Source organism: Chelonoidis abingdonii, chromosome 26 (genome assembly GCF_003597395.2).
Source record: "Chelonoidis abingdonii isolate Lonesome George chromosome 26, CheloAbing_2.0, whole genome shotgun sequence".
NCBI classification, from domain to species: Eukaryota; Metazoa; Chordata; order Testudines; family Testudinidae; genus Chelonoidis; species Chelonoidis abingdonii.
The window spans coordinates 17826946-17849973 of NC_133794.1; the positions used below are offsets into that span (position 1 = coordinate 17826946).

At 45.3% G+C, this 23028-nt stretch overlaps 1 protein-coding gene across 10 annotated transcripts in view; it reads left to right on the top strand.

Annotated features, from left to right (window-relative positions):
• WIZ (WIZ zinc finger) overlaps nt 1-23028 on the top strand; it is a 165534-nt gene that overhangs the window by 22007 nt on the left and 120499 nt on the right. For 2 of the 10 annotated variants that reach the window (XM_032775529.2, XM_075061016.1), the window contains exon 2: nt 4705-4880. The exons of the other annotated variants lie outside the window; for them this stretch is intronic. In XM_032775529.2, the coding sequence (XP_032631420.1) occupies nt 4847-4880 (34 nt within the window). In that variant the 5' untranslated portion in view covers nt 4705-4846. The remainder of the gene's footprint in view (nt 1-4704; nt 4881-23028) is intronic. 10 annotated transcript variants of the gene reach the window in all.

Below are 23028 nucleotides of genomic sequence, written 5' to 3' on the forward strand. Positions count from 1 at the left end.
ACACACACCCTGGCAGAGGCTTGTGGCCCCACACAGCTAACCTAAATAACTTGGGACAGCCCTGTCTAGAGAGATCACTTACCCGATAGGGAGATTCCTGCCCATAGTCTCTTGAATATATAAACCTGGTTTTCCTTTGCCAATGGAGTAAAACTCAAGAGCTTTACTTGGGCCTACAGCTACACGCTAGAGAATGAAAGAGGCTGCCCAGGGCCGCTTTCCTCTTTGTTTGACTATGTCTACAAGGTCAAGTGACAGAACCATGCGTTCCCTCAGTGGAGGAGGGAGGAGACCTGCTTCTGGTATGTCCCTTGTAATGCTGCGTGTGTAGGCAACTGTAGGCCCCGGCACACTGGGTTTCTGCTTCCCCTAATTAGAAGGCATAACAGCAAAGGGAGAATAGGGTCTCTATGCTACAGGTGGATCCAGGAATCTGGCTCCTAGGACCTCTGCTTTAGGGAAATCTGAAGCCATGTTGTGTGCCTGTACTTTGGCAAAGCCCTATATCCTACAAGCCTAAATATACGAAGCAGCATGCCTGAACTACAGTCACAGGTGAATAACCTTAGTATTTCCCCTTAAAGTCGTCCCCCCCCTCCCACCCCACCCACACACACACATTCAAGGACTGCTCAGCTTTCTGGCTTCAGAGAAAGACCCTGTTACAGATACATCTGGAGTCTTGTCACGTGGTTCCCTTCTACTGAGCACCGTGATAGTAAACATTCTCCATCATTTAAAACATGGATCAAATTGGCTCTAGTTTCATCTTAAGTCATTGGCCTGTGTGCCAGAATCTTCAGGTGGAATTCTGTGGCCTGTGTATTGCAGGAGATCTGGCTAGAACATAATGGAGCCTTCTGGCCTTTAAAACCTGTGGTGGTGTTCTTTGGAGCACCAAAAACAGGTGAATTTGCTTCTACGTGCATAATCATAAATGGATCATCTGCATAATTTTACTGAGCTGCCTAATTCTCTTATATTGGACACAGGCCACTAGTGACTTTTCTTCTCTAAGAAAAGCATCTTTCCCTCCTCCCTTTCACCAAATGGAACATTTTAATCAGGTCTCTCATTCTCTGGTCTGTTAGAAGACAGACATTCGTTGGATAGTATAGTGTCTCTTAACATGGAAATATTTTTGTTTGCCTTGTGTCAGAGTTCTTCTTCATGCCTTTTCTTGTTCCCTAATGAGACAAGAAAATGGATGATTTTTGCAGTGGTGACAGCTTTATTTTAAAGGTTGCATCTTTTGTTTCCATTATAAACCTCATCTCTTGGTAATAATGTGACAATTTTGTCTTTTTGTTCTTGGTCTTGACCTGATGCCGATTTTTTCCTTTTTTAATTTATTTATTCTTCTTTATAGAAAGTTTGAGCATAATCCTTAAAGAAGGTGGGTTGTGGTTTTTTTTGGGGGGGGTGTGAGAGAGAGAGGTTGAGTTTAATTTGAAAAAATAAAAAAACACTGCACAGAACTACAGCTGCCCATCACATGGAGCTAGTTTTCAAACTTCTCTTCCTCCCTGAACAGTTATTTATTATAAAATGTATTACTTTTAATACCTAGGTCTTATATAGCAGGTTGCAGTGATTTTAAAAATTCACTTTTATGCATGAGCAATTACTGCTTGCGGCTTTTGTTTCATAATTGCCCTTGGCATTGTGAATTTGTAAAAACCTATAATAAAGTGCACCGTTCCAGAGTGCAACTAGGCCTCACCCAGACACACAGATGGCGCAGTTTACGTAAAGGTGTGGTGCTGCAGTGATTTTTGTGAAATTGTCACAAAATTGTATGTCAACTAGGGTTGCCAACTGTATAATCGCACAAACCTAAACACTCTTGCCCCATTCATTCCAGCCCCCCTCCCTCTGTTGCTTGCTCTCCCCCACCCTCACTCACTTTCACTGGACTAGGGCAGGTGGCTGGGGTTGTGGGAATGCTGGGTATGGGCTCTGGGAGGGAGTTTTGGGTTCAGGAGGGAGCTGGGGCAGGGGGTTGGGGCACAGGCTCCAGCCGAGCGGCGCTTACCTTGGGTGGCTCCTGGAAGTGGTAGCATGTCCAGCAGTGGCTTTTAGGCTCAGGGGCAGCAGCCAGGCAGATGTCTGTGCTACCCCTGCTTGCAGGTGTAATGCCAGCAGACCCTGGTCTTCAGCGGGCAGAATCAAACCTGGGATCTCTAGAGCTTAGTGCGTGAGCTAAAAGCCAATTGGCTCTTAGCTAAGGCTGTGGAGCAGACTCATTTTCTCTTTCTCTAAGTGGTCTCAGTGCCACTAGATGGGACAGAACACCACACCCCGAAGGTGCGTGGATTACTTACTTCCCCTAGCTGAGGAAGTGTTTCCTGAGCTTCAGAGTCCTCTTAGTTGAAATCCCAGATGAGCCTCTTATGACGGATTAGATCACAGAAACCCCCTGGGCCTGCCAACTGATGTGCCAAGACTGCTTCTGTCCTTGCTTTCTCTGCCAGCTTGGGACTCCAGCACTCTGTCTTGTTGAGCCAGACACACCAGTCTCTCCAACAGAGAACCAAGGTCTGAACCACATGCCCCAAAGCTGCAGAGTTAACTGAGAGCAATTTAAGAAGTGTTCCTGTCTTTAACACTCAGATGGCCAACTCCCAACGGGGTCCAACCCCAAATAAATCCATTTTATCTTGTAGAAAGCTTATACAGGGTAAACTCAAAAATTGTTTGCCCCCTATAACACTGATAGAAAGAGATGCACAGCTGTTCCCCGCCCCCCCAAGATATTAATACACCTTCTGGGTTAATTAATAAGGAAAAAGTGATTTTTATTAAATACGAAAAGTAGGATTTAAGTGGTTCCAAGTAGTAACAGACAGAACAAAGTGAATTATTAAATAAAATAAAACACGCAAGTCTAAGCCTCGTACAGTAAGAAATCTGAATACAGATAAAATCTCACCGTCCGATGTTTCAATAAGTTTCTTTCACAAACTGGAGCCTTCCTAGTCTGGGCACAATCCTTTCCCTGGTACAGCCCTGGTTCCAGCTCAGGTGGTAGCTTGGGGATTTCTCATAATGACCACTCCCTTTGTTCTGTTCCACCCACTGAGATATCTTAAAGCAGGAACACTTTGTCCTCTGGGTTCCCACTCCCTCCTTCTCAATGGAAAAGCACCAAGTTAAAGATGGATTCCAGTTCAGGTGACATGATCACATGTCACTGTAAGACTTCATTACCCACACTTGACAGCATACACGTATACAGGAAGACTTACACTTAAAACAGAGCCATATACAGTCACTCGTTATGGTTAATGGGAGCCGTTAAGGTTCCTTTGCATAACTACAATAGTACATCAGAGTTATATTTCTTATTTCAGATACAAGAGTGATACATTTCTACAACTAGGATGACCAAACTCTGTAAATTCTAAACTTTGTAATGATACCTTACAAGAGACCTTTTGCATGAAGCATATTTTAGTTACATTATATACACACTCAACAGCCTACTTTCATAAAATCATGTAGAGTGCAACGTCCCACCCCCCATTTGTAACGCTGACAGACTCCGGTCATCGGCGAGCAGGATTGAACCTGGGACCTCTGGAGCTTAGCGCATGAGCCTCTATGGCACCAGCTGTTAGCTAAGGCTGTAGAGCAGACTCATTTTAGATCTCTCTCTAAGTGGTCTCGGTGCTACTAGATGGCACAGAATACCACATCCAGAAGGTGTGTGGGTTACACGGGCACCACCCCTGCCACCACCCCATTGGCTGTGGTTCCCCGTTCCTGGCTAATGGGAGCTGTGGAGTTGGTGCTCAGAGTGGGGGCAGTGCACAGAGAACCCCTGGCCACGCCTCCGCCTAGGTGCTACAGACATGCTGGCCTCTTCTGGGAGCAGCACAGAGCCAGGGCAGGTACGGAACCTGCCTTAGCCTGCTGCGCTGCTGGACTTTTAATAGCCTAAAATCTCCTGGATTGGTTTCAGTCACCTCGATTCCAAGAGACTCCTGGCCAAACTGGGAGACTTGGCAACCGTAATGTAGACACACGTTCATCAGTTTAAATCTGGCTTATATTGGTTTACTTGTTCCCTGTTAGCTGGATTTAAATCAGTGTAATGTGTCCACATGCAAAGTTGGACTGGTTTAACTCAATTGATGCTGTAATGTGATATGGGGAACTGGAGAAAGAGGATCAAGTTTCAGGAGGGAACCAGTTTGTAGCATCAGAGCTCAAGAATGCAAATCATGGCACACAGTCTGTTCGTACTCAAACACGAGAGCATCGACAAGTAATGCTGGCAACTCAACTTGCATAATAACGATCTCTTTCCCACAGCTCTGCCTGCCTGATGTATATCTTATTACAAATGAAACACCTGCAACATTGCACCTTTAGTTAAACCGATGCCACCCCTGTATGTAGACAAGCCCCAGTGTTTTTAGTGCATCTGTCATGGTGATGGCTCCAATTCTTAGCTGCTTGGAACATAGAGATGACTCCATGTAGCTAGGGAGCCAGAACTTGAGTCAGGGATTTGTGAAAAACCAGTTTGTGCCTTATCTTACTGCAGCTGTGTGTTTAATTTATTTATATATTTTGTCATAAAACCAAAAGAAAATAATGTGCCTGAATCTCTCTTGCTCTGCAGTTTGTATGGTCACTTATACCAGAGCATGCCACTAACTGCTCTGATTGTGTACCATCTTCATGCTCTTTGCACAGGTGAAGATAAGTACATTGGGTTCTGGGTAATAGAGAATCAGATCCAGAAAGTAAAAAAGAAAAATCAAGGTGATTGAATGAAGGAACTACTACAATGCAGTGCTAAGGCTGTAAACTTGAACGACCAACTGCTACTGGCTAAATGACCAAGATATCACTTTTTGATGAGATTACAAGTTAGACTGATAATGGTAATAGCATTGATGTAATAGACTCCTGAAAGCCTTTGACATGGTGCTGCATGATGTTATATTAAGAAACCAGGACAACACAAAATCAACATGGCAAACATTTAAATTTGTTTGAAAACTGACTAACTGACAAGTCTGAGTGTAACTGAAAACTGGGAATTGTCATCGAGTGGATATATTTCTAGTGGGGTCCTGTAAAGAGGAGTTTTTGGCCCTTTGCTATAACTTTTTAAAATCTTTTTATCAATGATCTGGAAGAAAACCATATAAAATAATCCCTGATAAAGTGTACAGATGATGTAAAGACAACGGGAGTGGTAAATAATAGAGATACAGATCACTTGGTAAGAAGGGCACAAGAAAGCAATATACATTTTAATATGACTGTCAGGGTTCCGCCCCCACTCTGAAATTTAGGGTACAGATGTGGGGACCTGCATGAAAGATCCCCAAGCTTATTTACCAATTTAGATTAACAGTAAGCTGCCATCACCAAGCGGGTTTTAAATTTTAGGGGAGAGCCACTTGGAACCCTGCCTTCCCCCAAATATTTCGCAAGTCCCTAAACCCCTCCCCCTTTTCCTGAGCAGATTTGAGACTAATTCTCCTCCTCCCGCCCCCCACAAGTCCTTACACCCCTTTTCCTGGATAGGCTTGAGAGTATACCCTCACCAATTAGTCCTGGTGAACACAGATCCAAAACCCTTGGATCTTAAAACAATGAAAAATCAATCAGATTCTTAAAAGAAGGATTTTATTAAAAGAAAAGGTAAAGTTTATCTCTGTAAAATCAGGATGGAAATAACTTTACAGGGTAATTAGATTTAAAGAGCCCAGAGAAACCCCCTCTAGCCTTAGTTTTAAAGTTACAGCAAAACCGGGATAAACCTCCCTCTAGCAAAGGAACATTTGCAAGTTTAGAAAACCAAAGATAAAACTAACACGCCTTGCCTGGCTGTTACTTACAAGTTTGAAATATGAGAGACTTGTGCAGAAAGATTGAGAACATGGATTGATGTTCAGTTCCTCTTAGTCCCAAGAGCGAACACCACCAAAACAAAGAGCCCAGACAAAAGCCTTTCTCCCATCCCAAGATTTGAAAGTATCTTGTCCCCTTATCAGTCCTTTGGGTCAGTCGTCAGCCAGGTTACCTGAGCTTCTTAACCCCTTACAAGTAAAAGGATTTTGGTGCCTCTGTCCAGGAGGGATTTTATAGAATTGTATACAGGAGGGTTGTTACCCTTCCCTTTATAGTTATGACACGCACCCCAAATCACAAATAGTGTTGGACAGCCAGTTCCATGCTGGCTGTGATTTCTTCCTGGAGCTCTAGGAGAAAACAAGTTAATAAGACACACGCACCTTTAGACATACTACTGATTATATAAAAACTAACAATATGTCCCATATTTTAAGAACAATTTTTAATCAGTTGATTTTGGGAAACTTTCACAGGAGAGTGCATTAGCAACTTTGTTAGAAGATTCTGAAATGTGTTTGTATTTCAAAATTAAAATTTTTGGAGAGCTAAACTCCACCGAAGAAGATTTTTGTTATTTTCCTTGGCGTTATGAAGCCACTTTAGCGCAGCATGGTCGGTTTGTAGTTGGAAACGCCGTCCTCAGATGTATGGGCATAGCTTTTTCAGCATGTGCACAATGGCGTAGCATTCCTTTTTGCTGATTGACCAGTGGCTTTTTTCTCTCAGACAGTTTCTTGCTGAGAAACACGACAAGATGGAATTTTTGATCCGGTCCTTCCTGCATTAAAACTGCTCCCACACCACACTTGGACGCATTTGTGGTTACTAGGAACCGTTTGTTAAAATCTGGGGCCCTTAGCACAGGGTCAGACATGAGTGTTGCTTTAAGCTGATTAAAGGCCTTTTGACACTTTTCAGTCTACTGAACTGCATTTGGCTGGGTTTTTTTGGTTAGGTCCGTCATTGGGGCAGCGATTTGTCTGTAGTGTGGTACAAATCGCCAGTAATATCTGGCCAAGCCTAAGAAGGATTAGACCTGTTTTTTTGACTTTGGGACAGACCACTTTTGGATAGCATTCACTTTGGCCTGTAGGGGGCTAATAGTTTCTTGATCTACTTGGTATTTAAGGAAGTCACTTTGTTTAGGCCTATTTGACACTTTTTAGCCTTAACAGTTAGTCCTGCCTCCCTTATGTGCTTGAAGACTTTTTGAAGATGTTCCAGGTGCTTTGCCCATGAATCAGAAAAGATGGACACATCATCAAGATAGGCAATGGCAGATTCTCCCAATCTCACTAGGAGATATCTACAAGTTTTTGGAAGGTGGCAGGTGCATTTCGCAATCCGAAAGGGAGCACATTAATTTCATGCAGCCTGATACGGGTGATGAAGGCTGACCTTTTCTTGGCGGATTTATCTAGCGGTACCTGCCAGTGCCCCTTGGTTAAGTTTAAGGTAGAGATGAACTGGATACGTCTCAGTTTCTCCAATAGTTTATCTGTGTGTGGCATTGGATAGCTGTCTGGGTGAGTTAAAGCAGTTAGCTTACGGTAGTCCACACAAAAACGTATTTCCCCATCTGGTTTGGGAACTAGGATCACTGGAGATGCCCATGCACTGTCAGAGGGGCAGATTATATCCATCTGTAGCATATTCTTGATTTTTTTTGTTCTATAGCAGTTTTAGCATGAGGAGACACCCAGTAAGGTTGGCCTGTAATTGGGTGAGCATTACCTGTGTCAATGGAGTGGTATGCCCGTTTGGTCCGTCCTGGGGTGGCTGAGAACAATGGGGCGAAGCTAGAGCACAGCTCCTTGATCTGCTGTCGCTGCATACGTCCAAGGGTTATGGAGAGGTTCACCTTTTCCATGCCACCGTTACTTTTTTCTTTGTAGTAGACACCTTCAGGCCACTTAGCATCATCTCCTTCCTGGGCTGTGAACTGACAAACTTTTAATTTTCTGGAATAAAAGGGCTTTAGAGAATTAACATGGTACACTTTAGGCTTTAAATTTGAGGTGGGGAACATTAAGAGGTAATTAACAGCTCCCAGGCACTCTTGAACCATGAAGGGCGCTTTCCATGATGCTTCCATCTTATGGGCCTGGAGCGCTTTTAAGACCATATCCTGGTTTCCTACTTTGAAGGAATGCTCCCTGACATGTTTATCATACTGGGCTTTTTGCTCTTTCCGAGCCTCCTTTTGCTTTTCTCTAGCAAGGATGAAAGAGTCTTGGAGAGTGTTTTTGTAGGTTGCTTACAAAGTCCAGAATGTTAGTTTCTGGAGAAGGCGTAGAACCCTCCCGTTGCTGCTTCACCAACTGTAATGGCCCCTTAGTCGTGTGGCCATGCACAAGTTTAAATGGTGAAAACCCTAAACTGGGATGTGGTACAGCTTGGTAGGCAAAGAGCGCTTGCTGGAACACTAGATCCCAATCATTGGAGTGCTCATTTATGTATTGTGGCCTCTAAAGTTCCATTAAACTTCTCCACCAGGCCATTTGTATGATGGTGGTAAGGGATGGCCACCACATGGTTCACCCCATGAGCTTTCCACACGTTCTTCATGGTTCCTGTCAGGAAATTAGTTCCCGAATCCATAAGGCTGTCGGAGGGCCAAGCTACCCTGGCAAAAATGTCTGTTAATGCCTGGCACACCCGTTTAGCCCTGGTGTTGCTTAAAGCTACTGCTTCCGGCCATCGAGTAGCAAAATCCGTGAAAGTCAGTATGCACTGCTTTCCTCTGGATGTCTTCATTGGGAAAGGACCCAGAATATCCACAGCTACTCACTGAAATGGAACCTTAATTATGGGGAGTGGCTGGAGAGGGGCTTTGACCTGGTCTTGGGTTTTTTTACTTTTTGGCACACCTTACAAGACCAGACATAAGTAGAAACATCCTTGCCCATTCCCTCCCAGTAGAAGGACTTCCTCAAACAGTCTTTGATTCCATTCACCCCAGCATGGCCACTAGGATGATCACGGGCTAAGCTCAAGAGCTTTACCCAGTACTTAATTGGAATGACCAACTATTTTTGAGGATGCCAGTCTTCCTGATGACCACCAGGAAGAGTTTCCTTGTTTAAAAATCCTTTTTTTAACAACAAACCGGGGTCCATTAGAAGAGCTGAGATGCGGTGGAGGTGCTCCGTGCCGCCGCCCAAGCTTTCTGAAGGCTGTCGTCTGCTTCCTGTTCGGCCTGGAACTGTTCCCTTGATGCTGGAGACATCAATTCCTCACTGGATTCTGGACTTGGGCTTAGTCCCTCTGGAAGCGATACAGGTGATGGGGTTGTTTCCGATGACTGTGTACAGCTCTCTGCTGGTGCACTATGTGGTATTTCAGGCTCTGGCTGAGCCTCTTGGGTAGGGTTGTCTGCTGCTTCTGCCAGTTCAGGCTCGCTGGTGCCCTCTGTCATTGGAGTTGTAGATGGGGTTGCAAGCGCGGGCCTCACTGCTGGCACTGGGACTGGATTCACTACGGCTGTTGCACTTGCTTGCATGGAGTCTGGTTCCACCACCTCTGTCTGGGTCTTTGGTAACACAGACAGGGGCACTGGTAGAAGGCTCAGGAACAGGGATAGGTATGAAAGCTTGCTTAGCCTGGCTGTGGGTGACCATTCCCACCCTCTTGGCTAGCTTCACATGGTTGGCCAAATCTTCCCCCAGCAGCATGGGAATGGGATAATTATCATAGACTCCAGAAGTCCACATTCCTAACCAGCCCTTGTACTGGACGGCAACTCAGCTGTAGGCAAGTCTAAAGATTTTTACATGAGTGTTGAATTGTCACTTGGGCCTCTGGGTTGACAAATTTTGGGTTCGCTAAGGATTGGTGGATAGCTGACACCTGTGCTCCACTGTCCCTCCACGCTGTAACCTTCTTCTGCCCATACTCAGTTTCCTTTCGCTCTGAGGTACCTGGGAGGCATCTGGGCCTGAGGACCTTGCGTGTGATTCCGGTGCAGTGAACTGCAGTCTGTTGGGGTTCTTGGGGCAGTTGGCCTTCACGTGCCCCAGTTCATTACATTTAAAACATTGCCCAGCTGACTGGTCACTGGAGCGAGGTGGGCTGCTGGAGTCGGGTGTGGTGGGACGATAAGGTGTCTGGGGCTTTCCTTGGAATGTAGATGGGGCCTTGGGTTGCCCCCAGTGACAGGATTTTGTTTCGGGTTGCCCCTTCTGATATTCGCTCCAACTGCCTTTTTTTTTGTCACCTCCACCCATTTGGCTCCAATCTCCCCCACCTCGATTACAGTTTTGGGCTTCCCATCTAGGATGTACCTTTTTATTTCCTTAGGAATACCTTCTAGGAACTGCTCCATTTGCATTAGGAAAGACAGATCTTCCAGAGATTTAACACTCGCTTCTGATATCCAGGCATTTCAATTTTTGTCAATGTGCTAGGCGTGTCGGGAAAATGCCATGTCCGGTTTCCACTTTAGGGCTTGGAACTGCCGACGGGCATGCTCGGGTGTTAGCCCCATTCTGATTCTGGCCTTGTTTTTAAAAATTTTATAACTGTTCGTGTTTTCCTTAGGCATTTCAGCCGCTACCTCTACTAAGGGTCCACTGAGCTCTGGCCTCAGCTGCACCATGTACTGGTCTGTAGAGATGCTGTACCCAACGCAGGCCCTTTTGAAATTTTCTGAGAAGACCTCGGTATCATTGCCTGCCTTGTAGGTGGGGAATTTTCTGGGATGGGAAGTGGTACCTGGAGAGGGGTTGCTAGGGTTGGCTGGTATATTTTTGCCTAGCCCTTACCCTTTCTAGCTCCAGTTTATGCTTTCTCTCTTTTTTTTTTTTTTTTCCTCCATCTCTTTTTTTCTTCTCCATAGCTTTCTTGTGGGCAGCCTCATTGGCTTTTTCTGCTCATTTAGCAGCTTTTCTTCTTGAGTTATTTTAATTTGACCAGATTTTTGTGATTCTTTTCATTCTCTTGTGCTTCTAGTCTGGCCAGCTCTAGTTTATTAGCAGCGTCACTGGTAGTCATTTTCCTGCGTTCTTGTGCTGGGTCACACCCCCTCTGCAGTTCACTGGAACTGGGATGCACTCAGCTTAGGGGCTGCTTAGTTAACAGAGACTTTCACAGCATTTAGTGTTCAGCCTTTTTAAGCTAGCTATACCTGAGAGGTAGAAAGGGAGGGAAAAAAAATTCAGCTTGTAAATTCTTTTTGCTAGCTGCTTTCTCACAGCTTGAACCCTTCTTTTCACAAAGATCCTTGTTTTAAAAAAAAAACAAAAACTTAACACCTCTGCCTTTAGGCAAAGAGAGAGAATATCTGCTCCCCTTCAGCTCTGCTTTCTAAGTAGCTAAAAAAGGAGAAAAAAAGTCTCACTGGCTTTTGGTTTAAAATGATTGCACCGCTACCACCATGTCAGGATTCCTCCCCTACTTTGAACTTCAGGGTACAGATGTGGGGACCCACATGAAAGACCCCCAAGCTTATTTACCAGCTGAGGTTAATAGTAAGCTGCCACCACCAAGCGTGTTTTAAATTTTAGGGGAGTCACTTGGAACTCTGCCTTCCCCCAAATATTTCGCAAGTCCCTAACCCACGCTTTCCTGGGCAGATTTGAGACTAATTCTTCCCCCCACCCCCACCCCAAAGTCCTTACACCCCTTTTCCTGGGTAGGCTTGAGAGTATGCCCTCACCAGTTAGACCTGGTGAACACAGATCCAAAACCCTTGGATCTTAAAACAATGAAAAATCAATCAGGTTCTTAAAAGAAGGATTTTATTAAAAGAAAAGGTAAAGTTTATCTCTGTAAAATCAGGATGGAAATAACTTTACAGGGTAATTAGATTTAAAGAGCCCAGAGGAACCCCCTCTAGCCTTAGTTTTAAAGTTACAGCAAAACAGGGATAAACCTCTGTAACGATCCGGTTCTGGGGGGACCCAACTGAGAGTGCCAATTCAGGACAAATTGCTTAAAACAGGGCAGTTACAGCCCAAGGCTGGGTTTTTTCCACCTTTAAGGCAACCAAACCAGCCAGACAAAGAGGACTTTAGTCTCACCCCACTGGCTAACCACAAGTCACACAAGCAATTTCCTTAGACACTCCAGTATCACCATCAGTGCCATTCATCATGGGGATGAATGGTTATGAAAACCAATACCCCAGTAAGAGAGGTTCTCTCAATTCCAAAGAATCAAGCCCCAGACCCAGGTTAATATACAAATCAGATCTTACCCACAAATCACGCTGTTGCCAATCCTTTAGAATCTAAAGGTTTATTCATAAAAGGAAAAAGATAGAGATGAGAGCTAGAATTGGTTAAATGGAAGTCTTAGTCAGTAATGGCAAAGTTCTTAGTTCAGGCTTGTAGCAGTGATGGCGTAAACTGCAGATTAAAATCAAGTCTCTGGAGTACATCCCCTGCTGGGATGGATCATTCAGTTCTTTGTCTAGAGCTTCAGTTTGTAGCAAAGTCCCACCAGAGGTAAGAAGCAGGATTGAAGACAAGATGGAGATGAGGCATCAGCCTTTTATAGTCTTTTCCAGTTGCAAGAACACCTCTTTGTTCTTACTATGGAAAATTACAGCAAAATGGAGTCTGGAGTCACATGGGCAAGTCCCTGCATACTTTGCTGAGTTACAAGGCGTATCTGCCTTCTCTCAGTGGGTCAGTTGTGTAGCTGATGGTCCTTAATGGGCCATCAAGCAGGCTAGGCAGAGCTAACACAAACTTGTCTGGGATGTCACCAGAAGCACAGCACAAGTTTGAAGTATAGACAGTATAGAGCCAATATTCATAACTTCAACTAAAAAATGACACATGCATACAGACAGCATAATCATAACCAGCAACCCAGAACCTGATCTTAGACACCTCATATGACCCCCTTTACATAAGATTTGGTGCCACTACAGGACCTTGGTTGCAACCATGTTCTATATGGCCCCAGATTATATCAATAATGTCACAACCTCCCTCTAGCAAAGGAACATATACAAGTTGAGAAAACAAAGATAAAACTAACACACCTTGCTTGGCTGTTACTTACAAGTTTGAAATATGAGAGACTTGTGCAGAAAGGTTGAGAACATGGATTGATGTCCGGTTCCTCTTAGTCCCAAGAGCGAACACCACCAAAACAAAGAGCCCAAACAAAAGCCTTCCTCCCGCCCCAAGATTTGAAATGATCTTTTCCCCTTATCGCTCCTTTGGGTCAGGTGTCAGCCAGGTTACCTGAGCTTCTTAACCCTTTACAGGTAAAAGGATTTTGGTGCCTCTGTCCAGGAGGGATTTTATAGAATTGTATCCAGGAGGATTGTTACCCTTCTCTTTATAGTTATGACAATGGCCAAATGTAAATATCTATCTGCAACTTGGAACAAAGAATGTACGCCATACTTATGGGGGAGGCTACATCCTGGGAAGCAGAGACTCTGAAAAGGATTTGGTGGTCATGGTGGATAATCATCTCCTAGTGGAAACTAATGAGATCCTTAGATGCATAAACTGGGAAATTCCAAGTGGAAGTAGAGAGGTTGTATTAGGTACCTCTGTATTTGGCACTGATGAGACTGCTGCTGGAATCCTGTGACCAGTTCTGGTGCCCACAATTGAAGAAGGATGTTGATAAATTGGAGAAGATTCAGAGACTAGCTACAAGAATGATTAAAAGATTAGAAAACATGTCTTACAATGAGACTCGGAGCTTTCTCATTTAGCTTAACAAGAATAAGGTTAAGGGGTGACTTGATCATGGTTTATAAGTACCTGCATGGGGAACACACATTTGATAAGATGCTCTTCAGTCTAGCAGAGAGAGATCTAATATGATCCAGTGGCTGGAAGGTGAAGCTAGACATAGTTTTTTCTAGTCTAAATTTGCAAATTTTCAACAGTGAGGGTAATTAAGCTTTGGAACAACTTACCAAGGGCTGTGATGGATTTTGTCCCTGGAAATCTTGAAATCAAAGCTGATGACTTTTTTCTTTTTTTCCTTAAGGCATGCTCCCGTTCGAACAGGAATATATTCAGGGAAGTCCTGTGATATACAGGTGGTCAGACTAGACCAGCGGTTCTCAAACTGTGGGTCAGGACCCCACAGTGGGTCACAATCCCATTTTTAATGGGCAGGGCTGACTCTGGCTTTTTTGCCGCCCCAAGCAAAAAAAAAAAAAAAAAAAAGTGAGGGGGCGCGGGGCCACTGTAGCAGCAAAGCAGGTGGGGAAAAAAACGGCGCGGCAAAGCAGGGGGGTGGGAACATGGCACGGCTGGAGCAGCAAAGCGGAGGGGGGAACATGATGTGGCTGGAGCGGCAAAGCAGGGGTGGAGCAGCAGGAGAAACAACGGCGTGGCTGGCAAAGCAGGGGGAAAACAAAACAAAAAACCCTAGAGGGTGGCCGGAGCCAGGGGACTCCCTGTGCTGCAGAGTGCACCCCTGGTCTAATGGGGGGGAACAGGAGAGAGCGGGGGAGAGAGAGAGAAGGGGGGCGGCCAGCACTTCAGCAGGGCACTCACCCCGTGGCCCTGACCACTGCGCTGCCTCTGGGGGGGCTCTGCTCCACTCCAGTCGGCGGGGAGGGAAATACATGGGCTGCCCTGCTGAGTTTGTTGCAGGGCGCTCCCCTCCTCCGCGCTGCCGCCCCCTACAGGGCGGCCGGAGCAATGAATTGAAAAAAAACAAAACAACCGGCCATGCTGCCCTAGGTTTGGGCGGAATGCTGCCCCATGGAATCTGCCGCCCCAAGCAGGAGCTTGCTCAGCTAGTACATGGAGCCGGCCCTGTTAATGGGGTTGCCAGGGCGGGTGTTAGACTTGCTGTGACCCGGGGCTGAAGCTGAAGCCCGAGCCTCACCACCTGAGTGTAAAGCCGAAGACAAAGGGCATTGGCCCTGGGTGGCAGGACTCATGTTATAGGCCCTCTACTGGGACTGAAGTCCTTGGGATCAGTGTTATCCCCCCACCTGGGCGGCCAGGCTCAGGTGGACTCATGCTTCAGTCCCCCCTCCTGGGGTTGTGTAGTAATTTTTGTTGGCTGAAGGGGGTTGTGGTGCAATGAAGTTTGAGAACCTAGACTAGACAATCACAGAGCTCCTCTCTGGTGTTAGGCTGTGAATATATTTAATATACCATAGGCCAGGTCTTCAGCTCGTGTAAATCAGTATAGCTTCATTGAAACCCATGGAGCTGCATCTGTTTGCACTTTCCCTTTGTTGTTCTGACTCTGTGTTCAGATCACTGTTGCATTAATGAAGGGTTTTGCATGTAACAGATAGGTATTTGGAGGAAGAAACAACCCACAAAACTTTGTAGTATAGCTGCCACAGAATGGCTGCGATGTGCCACCCCAGAGATGGCTGCATGACTGATCGCTGCATGACTGACAAATGCTTTGGGAAACATTCGATTAATGTCGCTTTGTCAATATATTTGTATTCTTTGTTTCACCTACACTGATTTTTATTAACTTTACAGTAGTATTTTAATATGCTGACTTTTAGTGGTTTGATTTTAATTTTAATTCTAATAGCAACACTGCAGTTCACAATTTCTTATGAATAATAAGGTAATCTTATAAATATAAAACGTTCATTAATGTTTCTCTTATCCTAACATGGAATTTGTGTAACTTTTTATGTTGAGCCATCTTGTCTGAGCAAAGGTATTTTTGGCTTTCATATCAATGAGATTGTAATTCTTCTTATATTTTTTTTTAAATCTGTAGTCCAGTAAGAATACGTTTAGAGAGGGCCTTTCATATGGAATATCCTAAAGTATTTTACAGATCTGTGTATAATTTTGCATCATACTTAATTTTGCTGGTTTAATGGCAACACTTACACAATCAGTTTTGGATAAAAAGTGAAGAATACAGTGTCCAGTAGAAAATCCAAGAGGGCAGGATTTAGGTATGAGGTAATCACTAATAGAGCTTTGGCCAGGATGCACAGTGGAATTAATATCTGTTGCAAAAAGTGCCACAGGATCTCTGATAATGAACTGATTGGAGCCTCAATTTTAAATCTCATCCAAGCGTTTTACTGGTTTAACTGACTGTTCCCTAGAACTAATTACTGACCCAGAGCTCCCTGATCACCCCTCATTAAAACAAATCTGTATCTAGGCGAGCTCTCTCTCTGTGGAGGCAGGTGGGAAGGAGGCATGCAACGTGGTCCTTGAACACACCACCAGCAGAACCATGCAGCGGTTGATATGCTTATTCATTTTGCAATGCTAGTCTCTGGCAAAGTAATTTGGAAGTGAGGTGAGTGCTCAGAGTTTGTCAGCTGACCTTGCTCATGGGGGATCCCTTCCCAAACTCTTCTCCCCCTGTTGATTAGCAGCCAGGATGGTCTCTGATGTGGAGGAAAGTGTTTCAATCTTGCTATTGGTAGCAATTGTCCAAGCTCACTAAACACATGCCATGCCAGTCTTTCAGCTTCTGTAAATAGCCTCCCAACCACAGCACCCAAGAGCCGGTGCATGCCTCATGCTGTCACTCACGCTAACCAGGGCGCATTTTAAAAATAAGCTGCTGGGGGCATTCCGGGCAGAGGCTCTGGATCCCCTTGCCACCTTTCCCTCTCAAGAGCCTTTCAAACTAGGACGTTCTCAGCTCTCTGTCCCAGCGGCACCATGTTACAAGGCTACTCAGTGATGTTACACAATTGCTCCATTCCTCTCCGAAAGCCATTGCAGGGAGGTGCTTGTAAGTCAGAAAGGGGCTATGCCTGTCACTTACAGCTGGGCATAAAGTGTGAGGCTAGAATGTGGCCTTACCCATGCTAGGTCAGACCATTGGCCTATGCAAGCTCATTTTTTGCCTCTGATAGTGACCCACATGAGATGCTTCCCAGAAGGGCAAACAATTCTCCAATTCAAGACTAGTGACTGTGTAGGGTTGGGGGGGTGGTAGTGGGGGACATGGAGTAACTTCCTTCTGACCTCAGAAGTGAAGACTTAATGCCTGAAGCACAAGACCAGATTAATCCTGTATTTGTAGCTTTGCAAGCTGTTCTTGGCCATAAAATTCAGCTGCAGCATTCCTCCCTGAGATCCTGGAGTGCTGCATTCTGGGAAAAGTTCTTCAAATAATTTTATTGTCATGACAAGGTGCACAAAGTTAGCTGGGGCCTGTGTGAAACAAGTAGCAGCTGATGAAAAAGAGCTGCTTTTAAACATTTAAGTTAAATTATTATTTATTAATTGCAGCTAACATATCCAAACTAGAGCAAGGTGCAATGCATGCCATGCTCTTTCTGCCACCTCTCTCATTTCACCTCAAGTAATAGGCCATTTTCTTTCGGTTTGCTTTTCAGCATAAAGAGTTCTTGGGTTTTTTTATTAGTACCGCGGAAGGCATAATAGCTCTTCAGATTCTCCTTCTTTATACTATAACCTTTGTTTCCAGTATAGGTTGTGCCTCAATTGCTATGTCCTCTAGTCACACTGTATATACTATCCCCTGGGTCCCAAGGAGCTCTGAGCTATGGTGCTGGGGCTGCCCATGCGGAGCCAAAGCCAGAAACCCGTCTTTCTCGGTCAGATCTGGTGGAAGATTTTGGAAACAGAGAAGGGAGATGCTATGTACCCTCTGAGGCTTGTGAACCTAGTTTTTTAATTTGGGGTATACATTTAAATTGAGCTTCTATTATGGTGTCTTTAAGAAGTTTCCATGTAGCTTTCAGGGATTTCACTTTTGGCACTGTACCTCTTAAAATCCTGTTTAACAAACTTCTTTTTTTTTTTTTGGTGTCATTTCCCTTTCTGAAATTAAATGCTACCATGATAGGCTGCTGTGGTGTTTTCCCCTGCACAGGGATGTTAAATGTTATGGTCACTATTGCCAAGTTGTTTAGGTACAGTCATTGCTTGGACCAGATCCTGTGCTTCACTTAGGACTATTCAAGAATTGCCTCTCCTCTTGTGAGTTCCAGGACTAACTTTATCTCTGCATCCTGTCCTGAGGTGACATGGACCAGTCAACATGGGAATAGTTGAAATCCAACTTTATTATTGGATTTTTTATTTGTATTTCTTCTCTAATCTCCCTGAGCATTTCATAGTCACTAACACCATCCTGGTCAGGTGGAAAGTAGTATATTCTTACTGCTAGATTCTTATTATTCAAGCATGGAATTATTATCCATAAAGATTCTATGGTACAGTTTGGTTCATTTAAGATTTTTGCTTCATTTGACTCTACGCTTTTTTTCACATCTAGTGCCATCCCCCGACCAGCATGACCTATTCTGTCCTTCTGATGTATTTTGTACCCTGGTATTACCATGTCCCATTGATTACCCTCGTTCCACCAAGTTTCTGGGATGCCTATTATATCAATATCCTCTTTTAATACGAGGCACTCTAGTTCACCGATCTTACTATTTAGATATCTAGGATTTGTATATAAGCATTTAAATTGTCACCTTTTTTAGCTATCTGACATTATGTGATGTAATTGAATGGCTCTTTTTTTCATTTGACTGTTTCTCATGAGATCCTATCTGTATTTTATCATTATCCAGCCTCTCCACCTTACAAGGGTATAGAGAATCTCCATTAATAGATCCTCCCCTAAGGGATGTCTCTGTCTAAACCTTGTGCTCCTCTGCACCTGTCAGCTTTCCCCTAGCCCTTAGTTTAAAAACTGTTTTATGACCTTTTTAATTTTATATGCCAGCAATCCAGTTTCATTTTGGTTTGGGTGGAGCCCATCCTTCCTGTATAGGCTCCTCCTCTCTCAAAAGTTTTTCCTGTTCCTAATAAATCTAACCCCCTTCTCCCTACACCATTATCTCTTCCATGCATTGAAACTCTGCCCTTCTGCCTGTCTAACTGGTCCTGTGGGTGAAATTGGAAGCATTTCAGAGAATGCTACCATGAAGGTCCTGGACTTCAGTCTCTTACCTAGCAGCCTAAATTTGCCTTCCAAAAGGGACAGAAAGGCAGACTGAGTGTTACATTTCTTAAAAGACCTGTTAATTTTAACTCATAATGAGAATCATTTAAGAACACCTTACTAGATGCCAAAAAAGCCATAATCCTACAGCTGAGGAAGAAGGTCCAAAAAAATAATTTAAAAAATCACCTGTTAAGGGAAAGTGAAGGCAACTATAATATAAAAAGTAATGAATATAAATCAGAAGTTAGGAATTGTAGAAAATTGATAAGGAGAGCAAAGGAACACAAGGAGAAATCTATGGCCAGTAGAATCAAGGACAATAATGAGGAGTGTTTTAAATATATTGGGACCAAAAAGAATCCTGACAATGGTATTGGTCCATTACCAGATGGAAATGGTAGAATTTTCAACAGTAATGCAGAAAAGGCAGAAGTGTTCAATAAATGTTCTATATTTGGGAAAAATGATTATATAGTCTCATAATTTGGTGGTGATAACACTCTTTCTATTCCAATAGTATCTATTTTGAAGCACTTAGAGGGAGAGGAAAGTGATCAGGAACAGTCAACATGGATTCACAAAGGGCAAGTCATTCCTGACTAACCTAATTGTCTTCAGTTAACGAGATAACTGGCTCTGTGGAGTGGGGGAAAGCAGTGGACGTGTTATTCCTTGACTTCAGCAAAGCTTTTGATACGGTCTCCCACAGTATTCTTGCCAGCAAGTTAAAGTAGTATGGGCTGGATTAATGGACTATAAGGTGGATAGAAAGCTGGCTAGATTGTCTGGCTCAACAGGTTGTGATCTATGGCTCCATGTCTACTGGCAGCCAGTATCAAAGCGGTGTGCCCCAAGCGTTGGGTCCTGGGGCCGGTTTTGTTCAATATCTCATAATGATCGTGAGGGATGGTGTGGATTGACGTCAGCAAGTTTGCAGATGACACTAAACTGAGAGGCTGGAGATATGCTGGATGGTAGGGATATCATACAGAGGGACCTAGAACAATTAGAGGATTGGCCCAAATAAATCTGATGATGGTCACAAAGGACAGATGCAGAGTCTTGCACTTAGGACGGAAGAATGCCATGCATCGCTACAGACTAGGGACCGAATGTCTAGGCAGCAGTTCTGCAGAAAGGACCTGGGGTTACAGTGGATGAGAAGCTGGAATAGAGTTGACAGTGTGCCCTTGGTGCCAAGAAGCTTACAGGATTTTGGAACTGTATAAGTACAGAACTCCTCACTTAAAGTTGTCCCGGTTAACGTTGTTGTTCAATTAGGGATCTTACTCGTTTAAAGTTGTGCAATACTCCCTTTATAATGTTGTTTGGCAGCACCTTTTGTCCACTGGTAGCAGGAAGACAGCCCGTCACAGCTAGCTGGTGGGGCTTGGAACCGGGTGGACCGGCAGCCCACCTATAACTCCCCACTCTCCTAAATTTCCTGTGCAGCAGCCTCCCAGCAGGCTACCAATTGCTGCAGTTCAGCTGTCCCTCCCTCACGGCCATGTGTTTCTTCTGCCCTCTGCCTTGGAGCCGTTCCTCCTTCTTGCTGTGCAGGGGAGGGGGGAAGAGGGGTGCTAATGTCAGGTGTCCCCTCCCCCTACTTCTGCTCGCCCGCTTACCCCCTTCTCCATATAGAGCAGGGTGGGGACACAACAGGGCTCAGGATGGAGAAACCTTGCTGTCTGCAACTGTTGTCTCAACTTCCTGATATATTTTTTTTAAAGCAATGTACTTAGAGTGGGGTCAGCATACTTAAAGGGGCAATGCACGTCTCTCTTTCTCCCCACAACAGAGTGTATGTCTCTGTCTCTGTCTGCCATGCTGTCTCCCCTCCCTCCACTCATGCTACCTTGTAGGCCTGGTCTACACTATGCGTTAACCGATTTTAGCAGAGTTAAACCGATTTAACGCTGCACCCGTCCACACAACGATACCTTTATAGCGATATAAAGGGCTCTTTAAACCGGTTTCTGTACTCCCTCCCTGACGAGAGGAGTAGCACTGAAATTGGTATTACCATATGGATTAGGGTTAGCGTGGCTGCAAATCGACGGTACTGGCCTCCGGGCAGTATCCCACAGTGCACCATTGTGACGCTCTGGACAGCAATCTGAACTCGGATGCACTGGCCAGGTAGACAGGAAAACCCCACGAACTTTTGAATTTCATTTCCTGTTTGCCCAGCTTGGAGCTCTTTTCAGCACGGGTGCGATGCAGTCCCAAATCCAAAAAAGCTGCAGCATGGATCGTACGAGAGATACTGGATCTGATCGCTGTATGGGAGACATATCTGTTCTGTTCAGAGCTCCGTTACAGAAGACAAAATACCAAAGCATTGAAAAAATCTCCAGGCTATGATACAGAGTCCACACCACAATGCTGTGTGACAAGCATAACGAAAAGCCAAAGAATCAAATGGACGGCTCGAGGAGGGAGGGAGGGGTACCGAGGACTCCAGCTATCCCACAGTCCCGCAGTCTCCGAAAATCATTTGCATTCCTTGGCTGAGTCCAATGCCTGTAGGGTCAAAACACATTGTCCGAGGTGGTTCAGGGTATTCTCATCAATTTACCCCCCTCCCCCCCGTGAAAGATAAGGGAAAAAAATCATTTGACTCTTTTTTATATGGCACTTATGTCTACTGCATGCTGCTGGTAGACACGGTGCTGGAGCACTAACAGCAGTATCCTCTCCCCTCCCTTCCCTGGTGGCAGACGGTACGGTACAAAGGGACTGATAGCTGTCCTTGTCATCATCCCGTGAGTGCTCCTGGCTGGCCTCAGGTTGAGGTCAGCCAGGGTCACCTGGGTAAAAATAGGAATGACTGTCGGTCATTCCCGGTAGATGGTACAGAACGGCTGGTAACTGTCTTCATCATAGCAACTGGGGGCTGAGCTCATCAGCCCCCACTTTTTCATGTCTAAAGAAAAGATTCTGTACTGCCTGGACTATCATAGCGCGGGAGCTGGGCTCCTCTCCCCTGCACCATTTAATGTCCTACCTGGACTATCATAGCAGCTGGTGGCTGCCTCCCCTCATTTTATCTCACTAACAAGTCAGTGTTTCTTATTCCTGCATTCTTTATTACTTCACACACAATGGGGGGAGCACTGCAATGGTAAGCCGGAGGTGTTGGGGGAGCAGGAAGCAACGGGTGGGGTTGTTGCAGGGGCACCCCCTAGAATGGCATGTAGCAGGGCTGGCGCTACCGTTTAGGCAGCCTAGGGCAATCGCTAGGGCGCCAGGATTATTCGGAGGGCAGCATTTTGCCAGGGGGACGGCAGGCGGCTCGCGGCTTGACTTGCCGCAGGCATGCTGCGGAGGTCCGCTGGTCTGCGGCTCCGGTGGAGCTGCTTGCGGGCATACCTGCAGACGGTCGGCTGCTCACGCAGCTCCAGTGGACCGCCTGCAGGCATGACTGCGGCAGCTCCACCGGAGCTGCGGACCAACGGACCCTCCGCAGGCATGACTGCGCAGCTCCACCGGAGCCACGGGATCAGCGCAGGGGCGCAAAAATGGCCATGCGTCTAGGGCGCGAGAAACCCTAGTGCCGCTGCTGCTTGTAGCTGCCATCATTTCTGCGGGATCTGACATGGAGGCGGCAGTGCTCTCTGGTCATCAGCTGGTTCTCTAGCACACTTGCCCATATTTTAGGCAGGACTGACTCTCTTTTAGATACAGCATAAAGGAGGGAAGACCGGGGGGGGGGGGGTCATTCCCATTTTTGTCTTTGCGCCCTGGCCGACCTCAGCCAGGGGCACCCATGACAGCAGCAGACGGTACAGAACGACTGGTAACCATCCTGCTATCCTGCAAAGACAAATGATGCTGGCTGTGTAGCGCTGCAGTACTGCCTCTGTTAGCGGCATCGTACAAATATGGTGACAGTGACAAAGGCAAAAACGGGCTCCATTGTGCCATGCTATGTGCGTCTGTCAGGGCAATCCAGGGAAAAAGGGCATGAAAGATTGTCTGCCGTTGCTTTCACGGAGGAAGGAATGAGTGATGACATTTACCAGAATCACCCATGGACACTGTTTCTGCACCATCATGCATTGGGATCTCAACCAGAATTCCATTCTGAAGGGCAGGGGAGACTGCGGGAACTATGAGATAGCTATGGATAGTACCCACAGTGCAACGCTCCAGAAATCGATGCTAGCCTCGGACCATGGACGCACACCACCGAATAATGTGCTTAGTGTGGCCGCGTTGCACTCGACTTTATACAATCTGTTTACAAAACCGGTTTATGTAAATCGGAATAATCCAGTAGTGTAT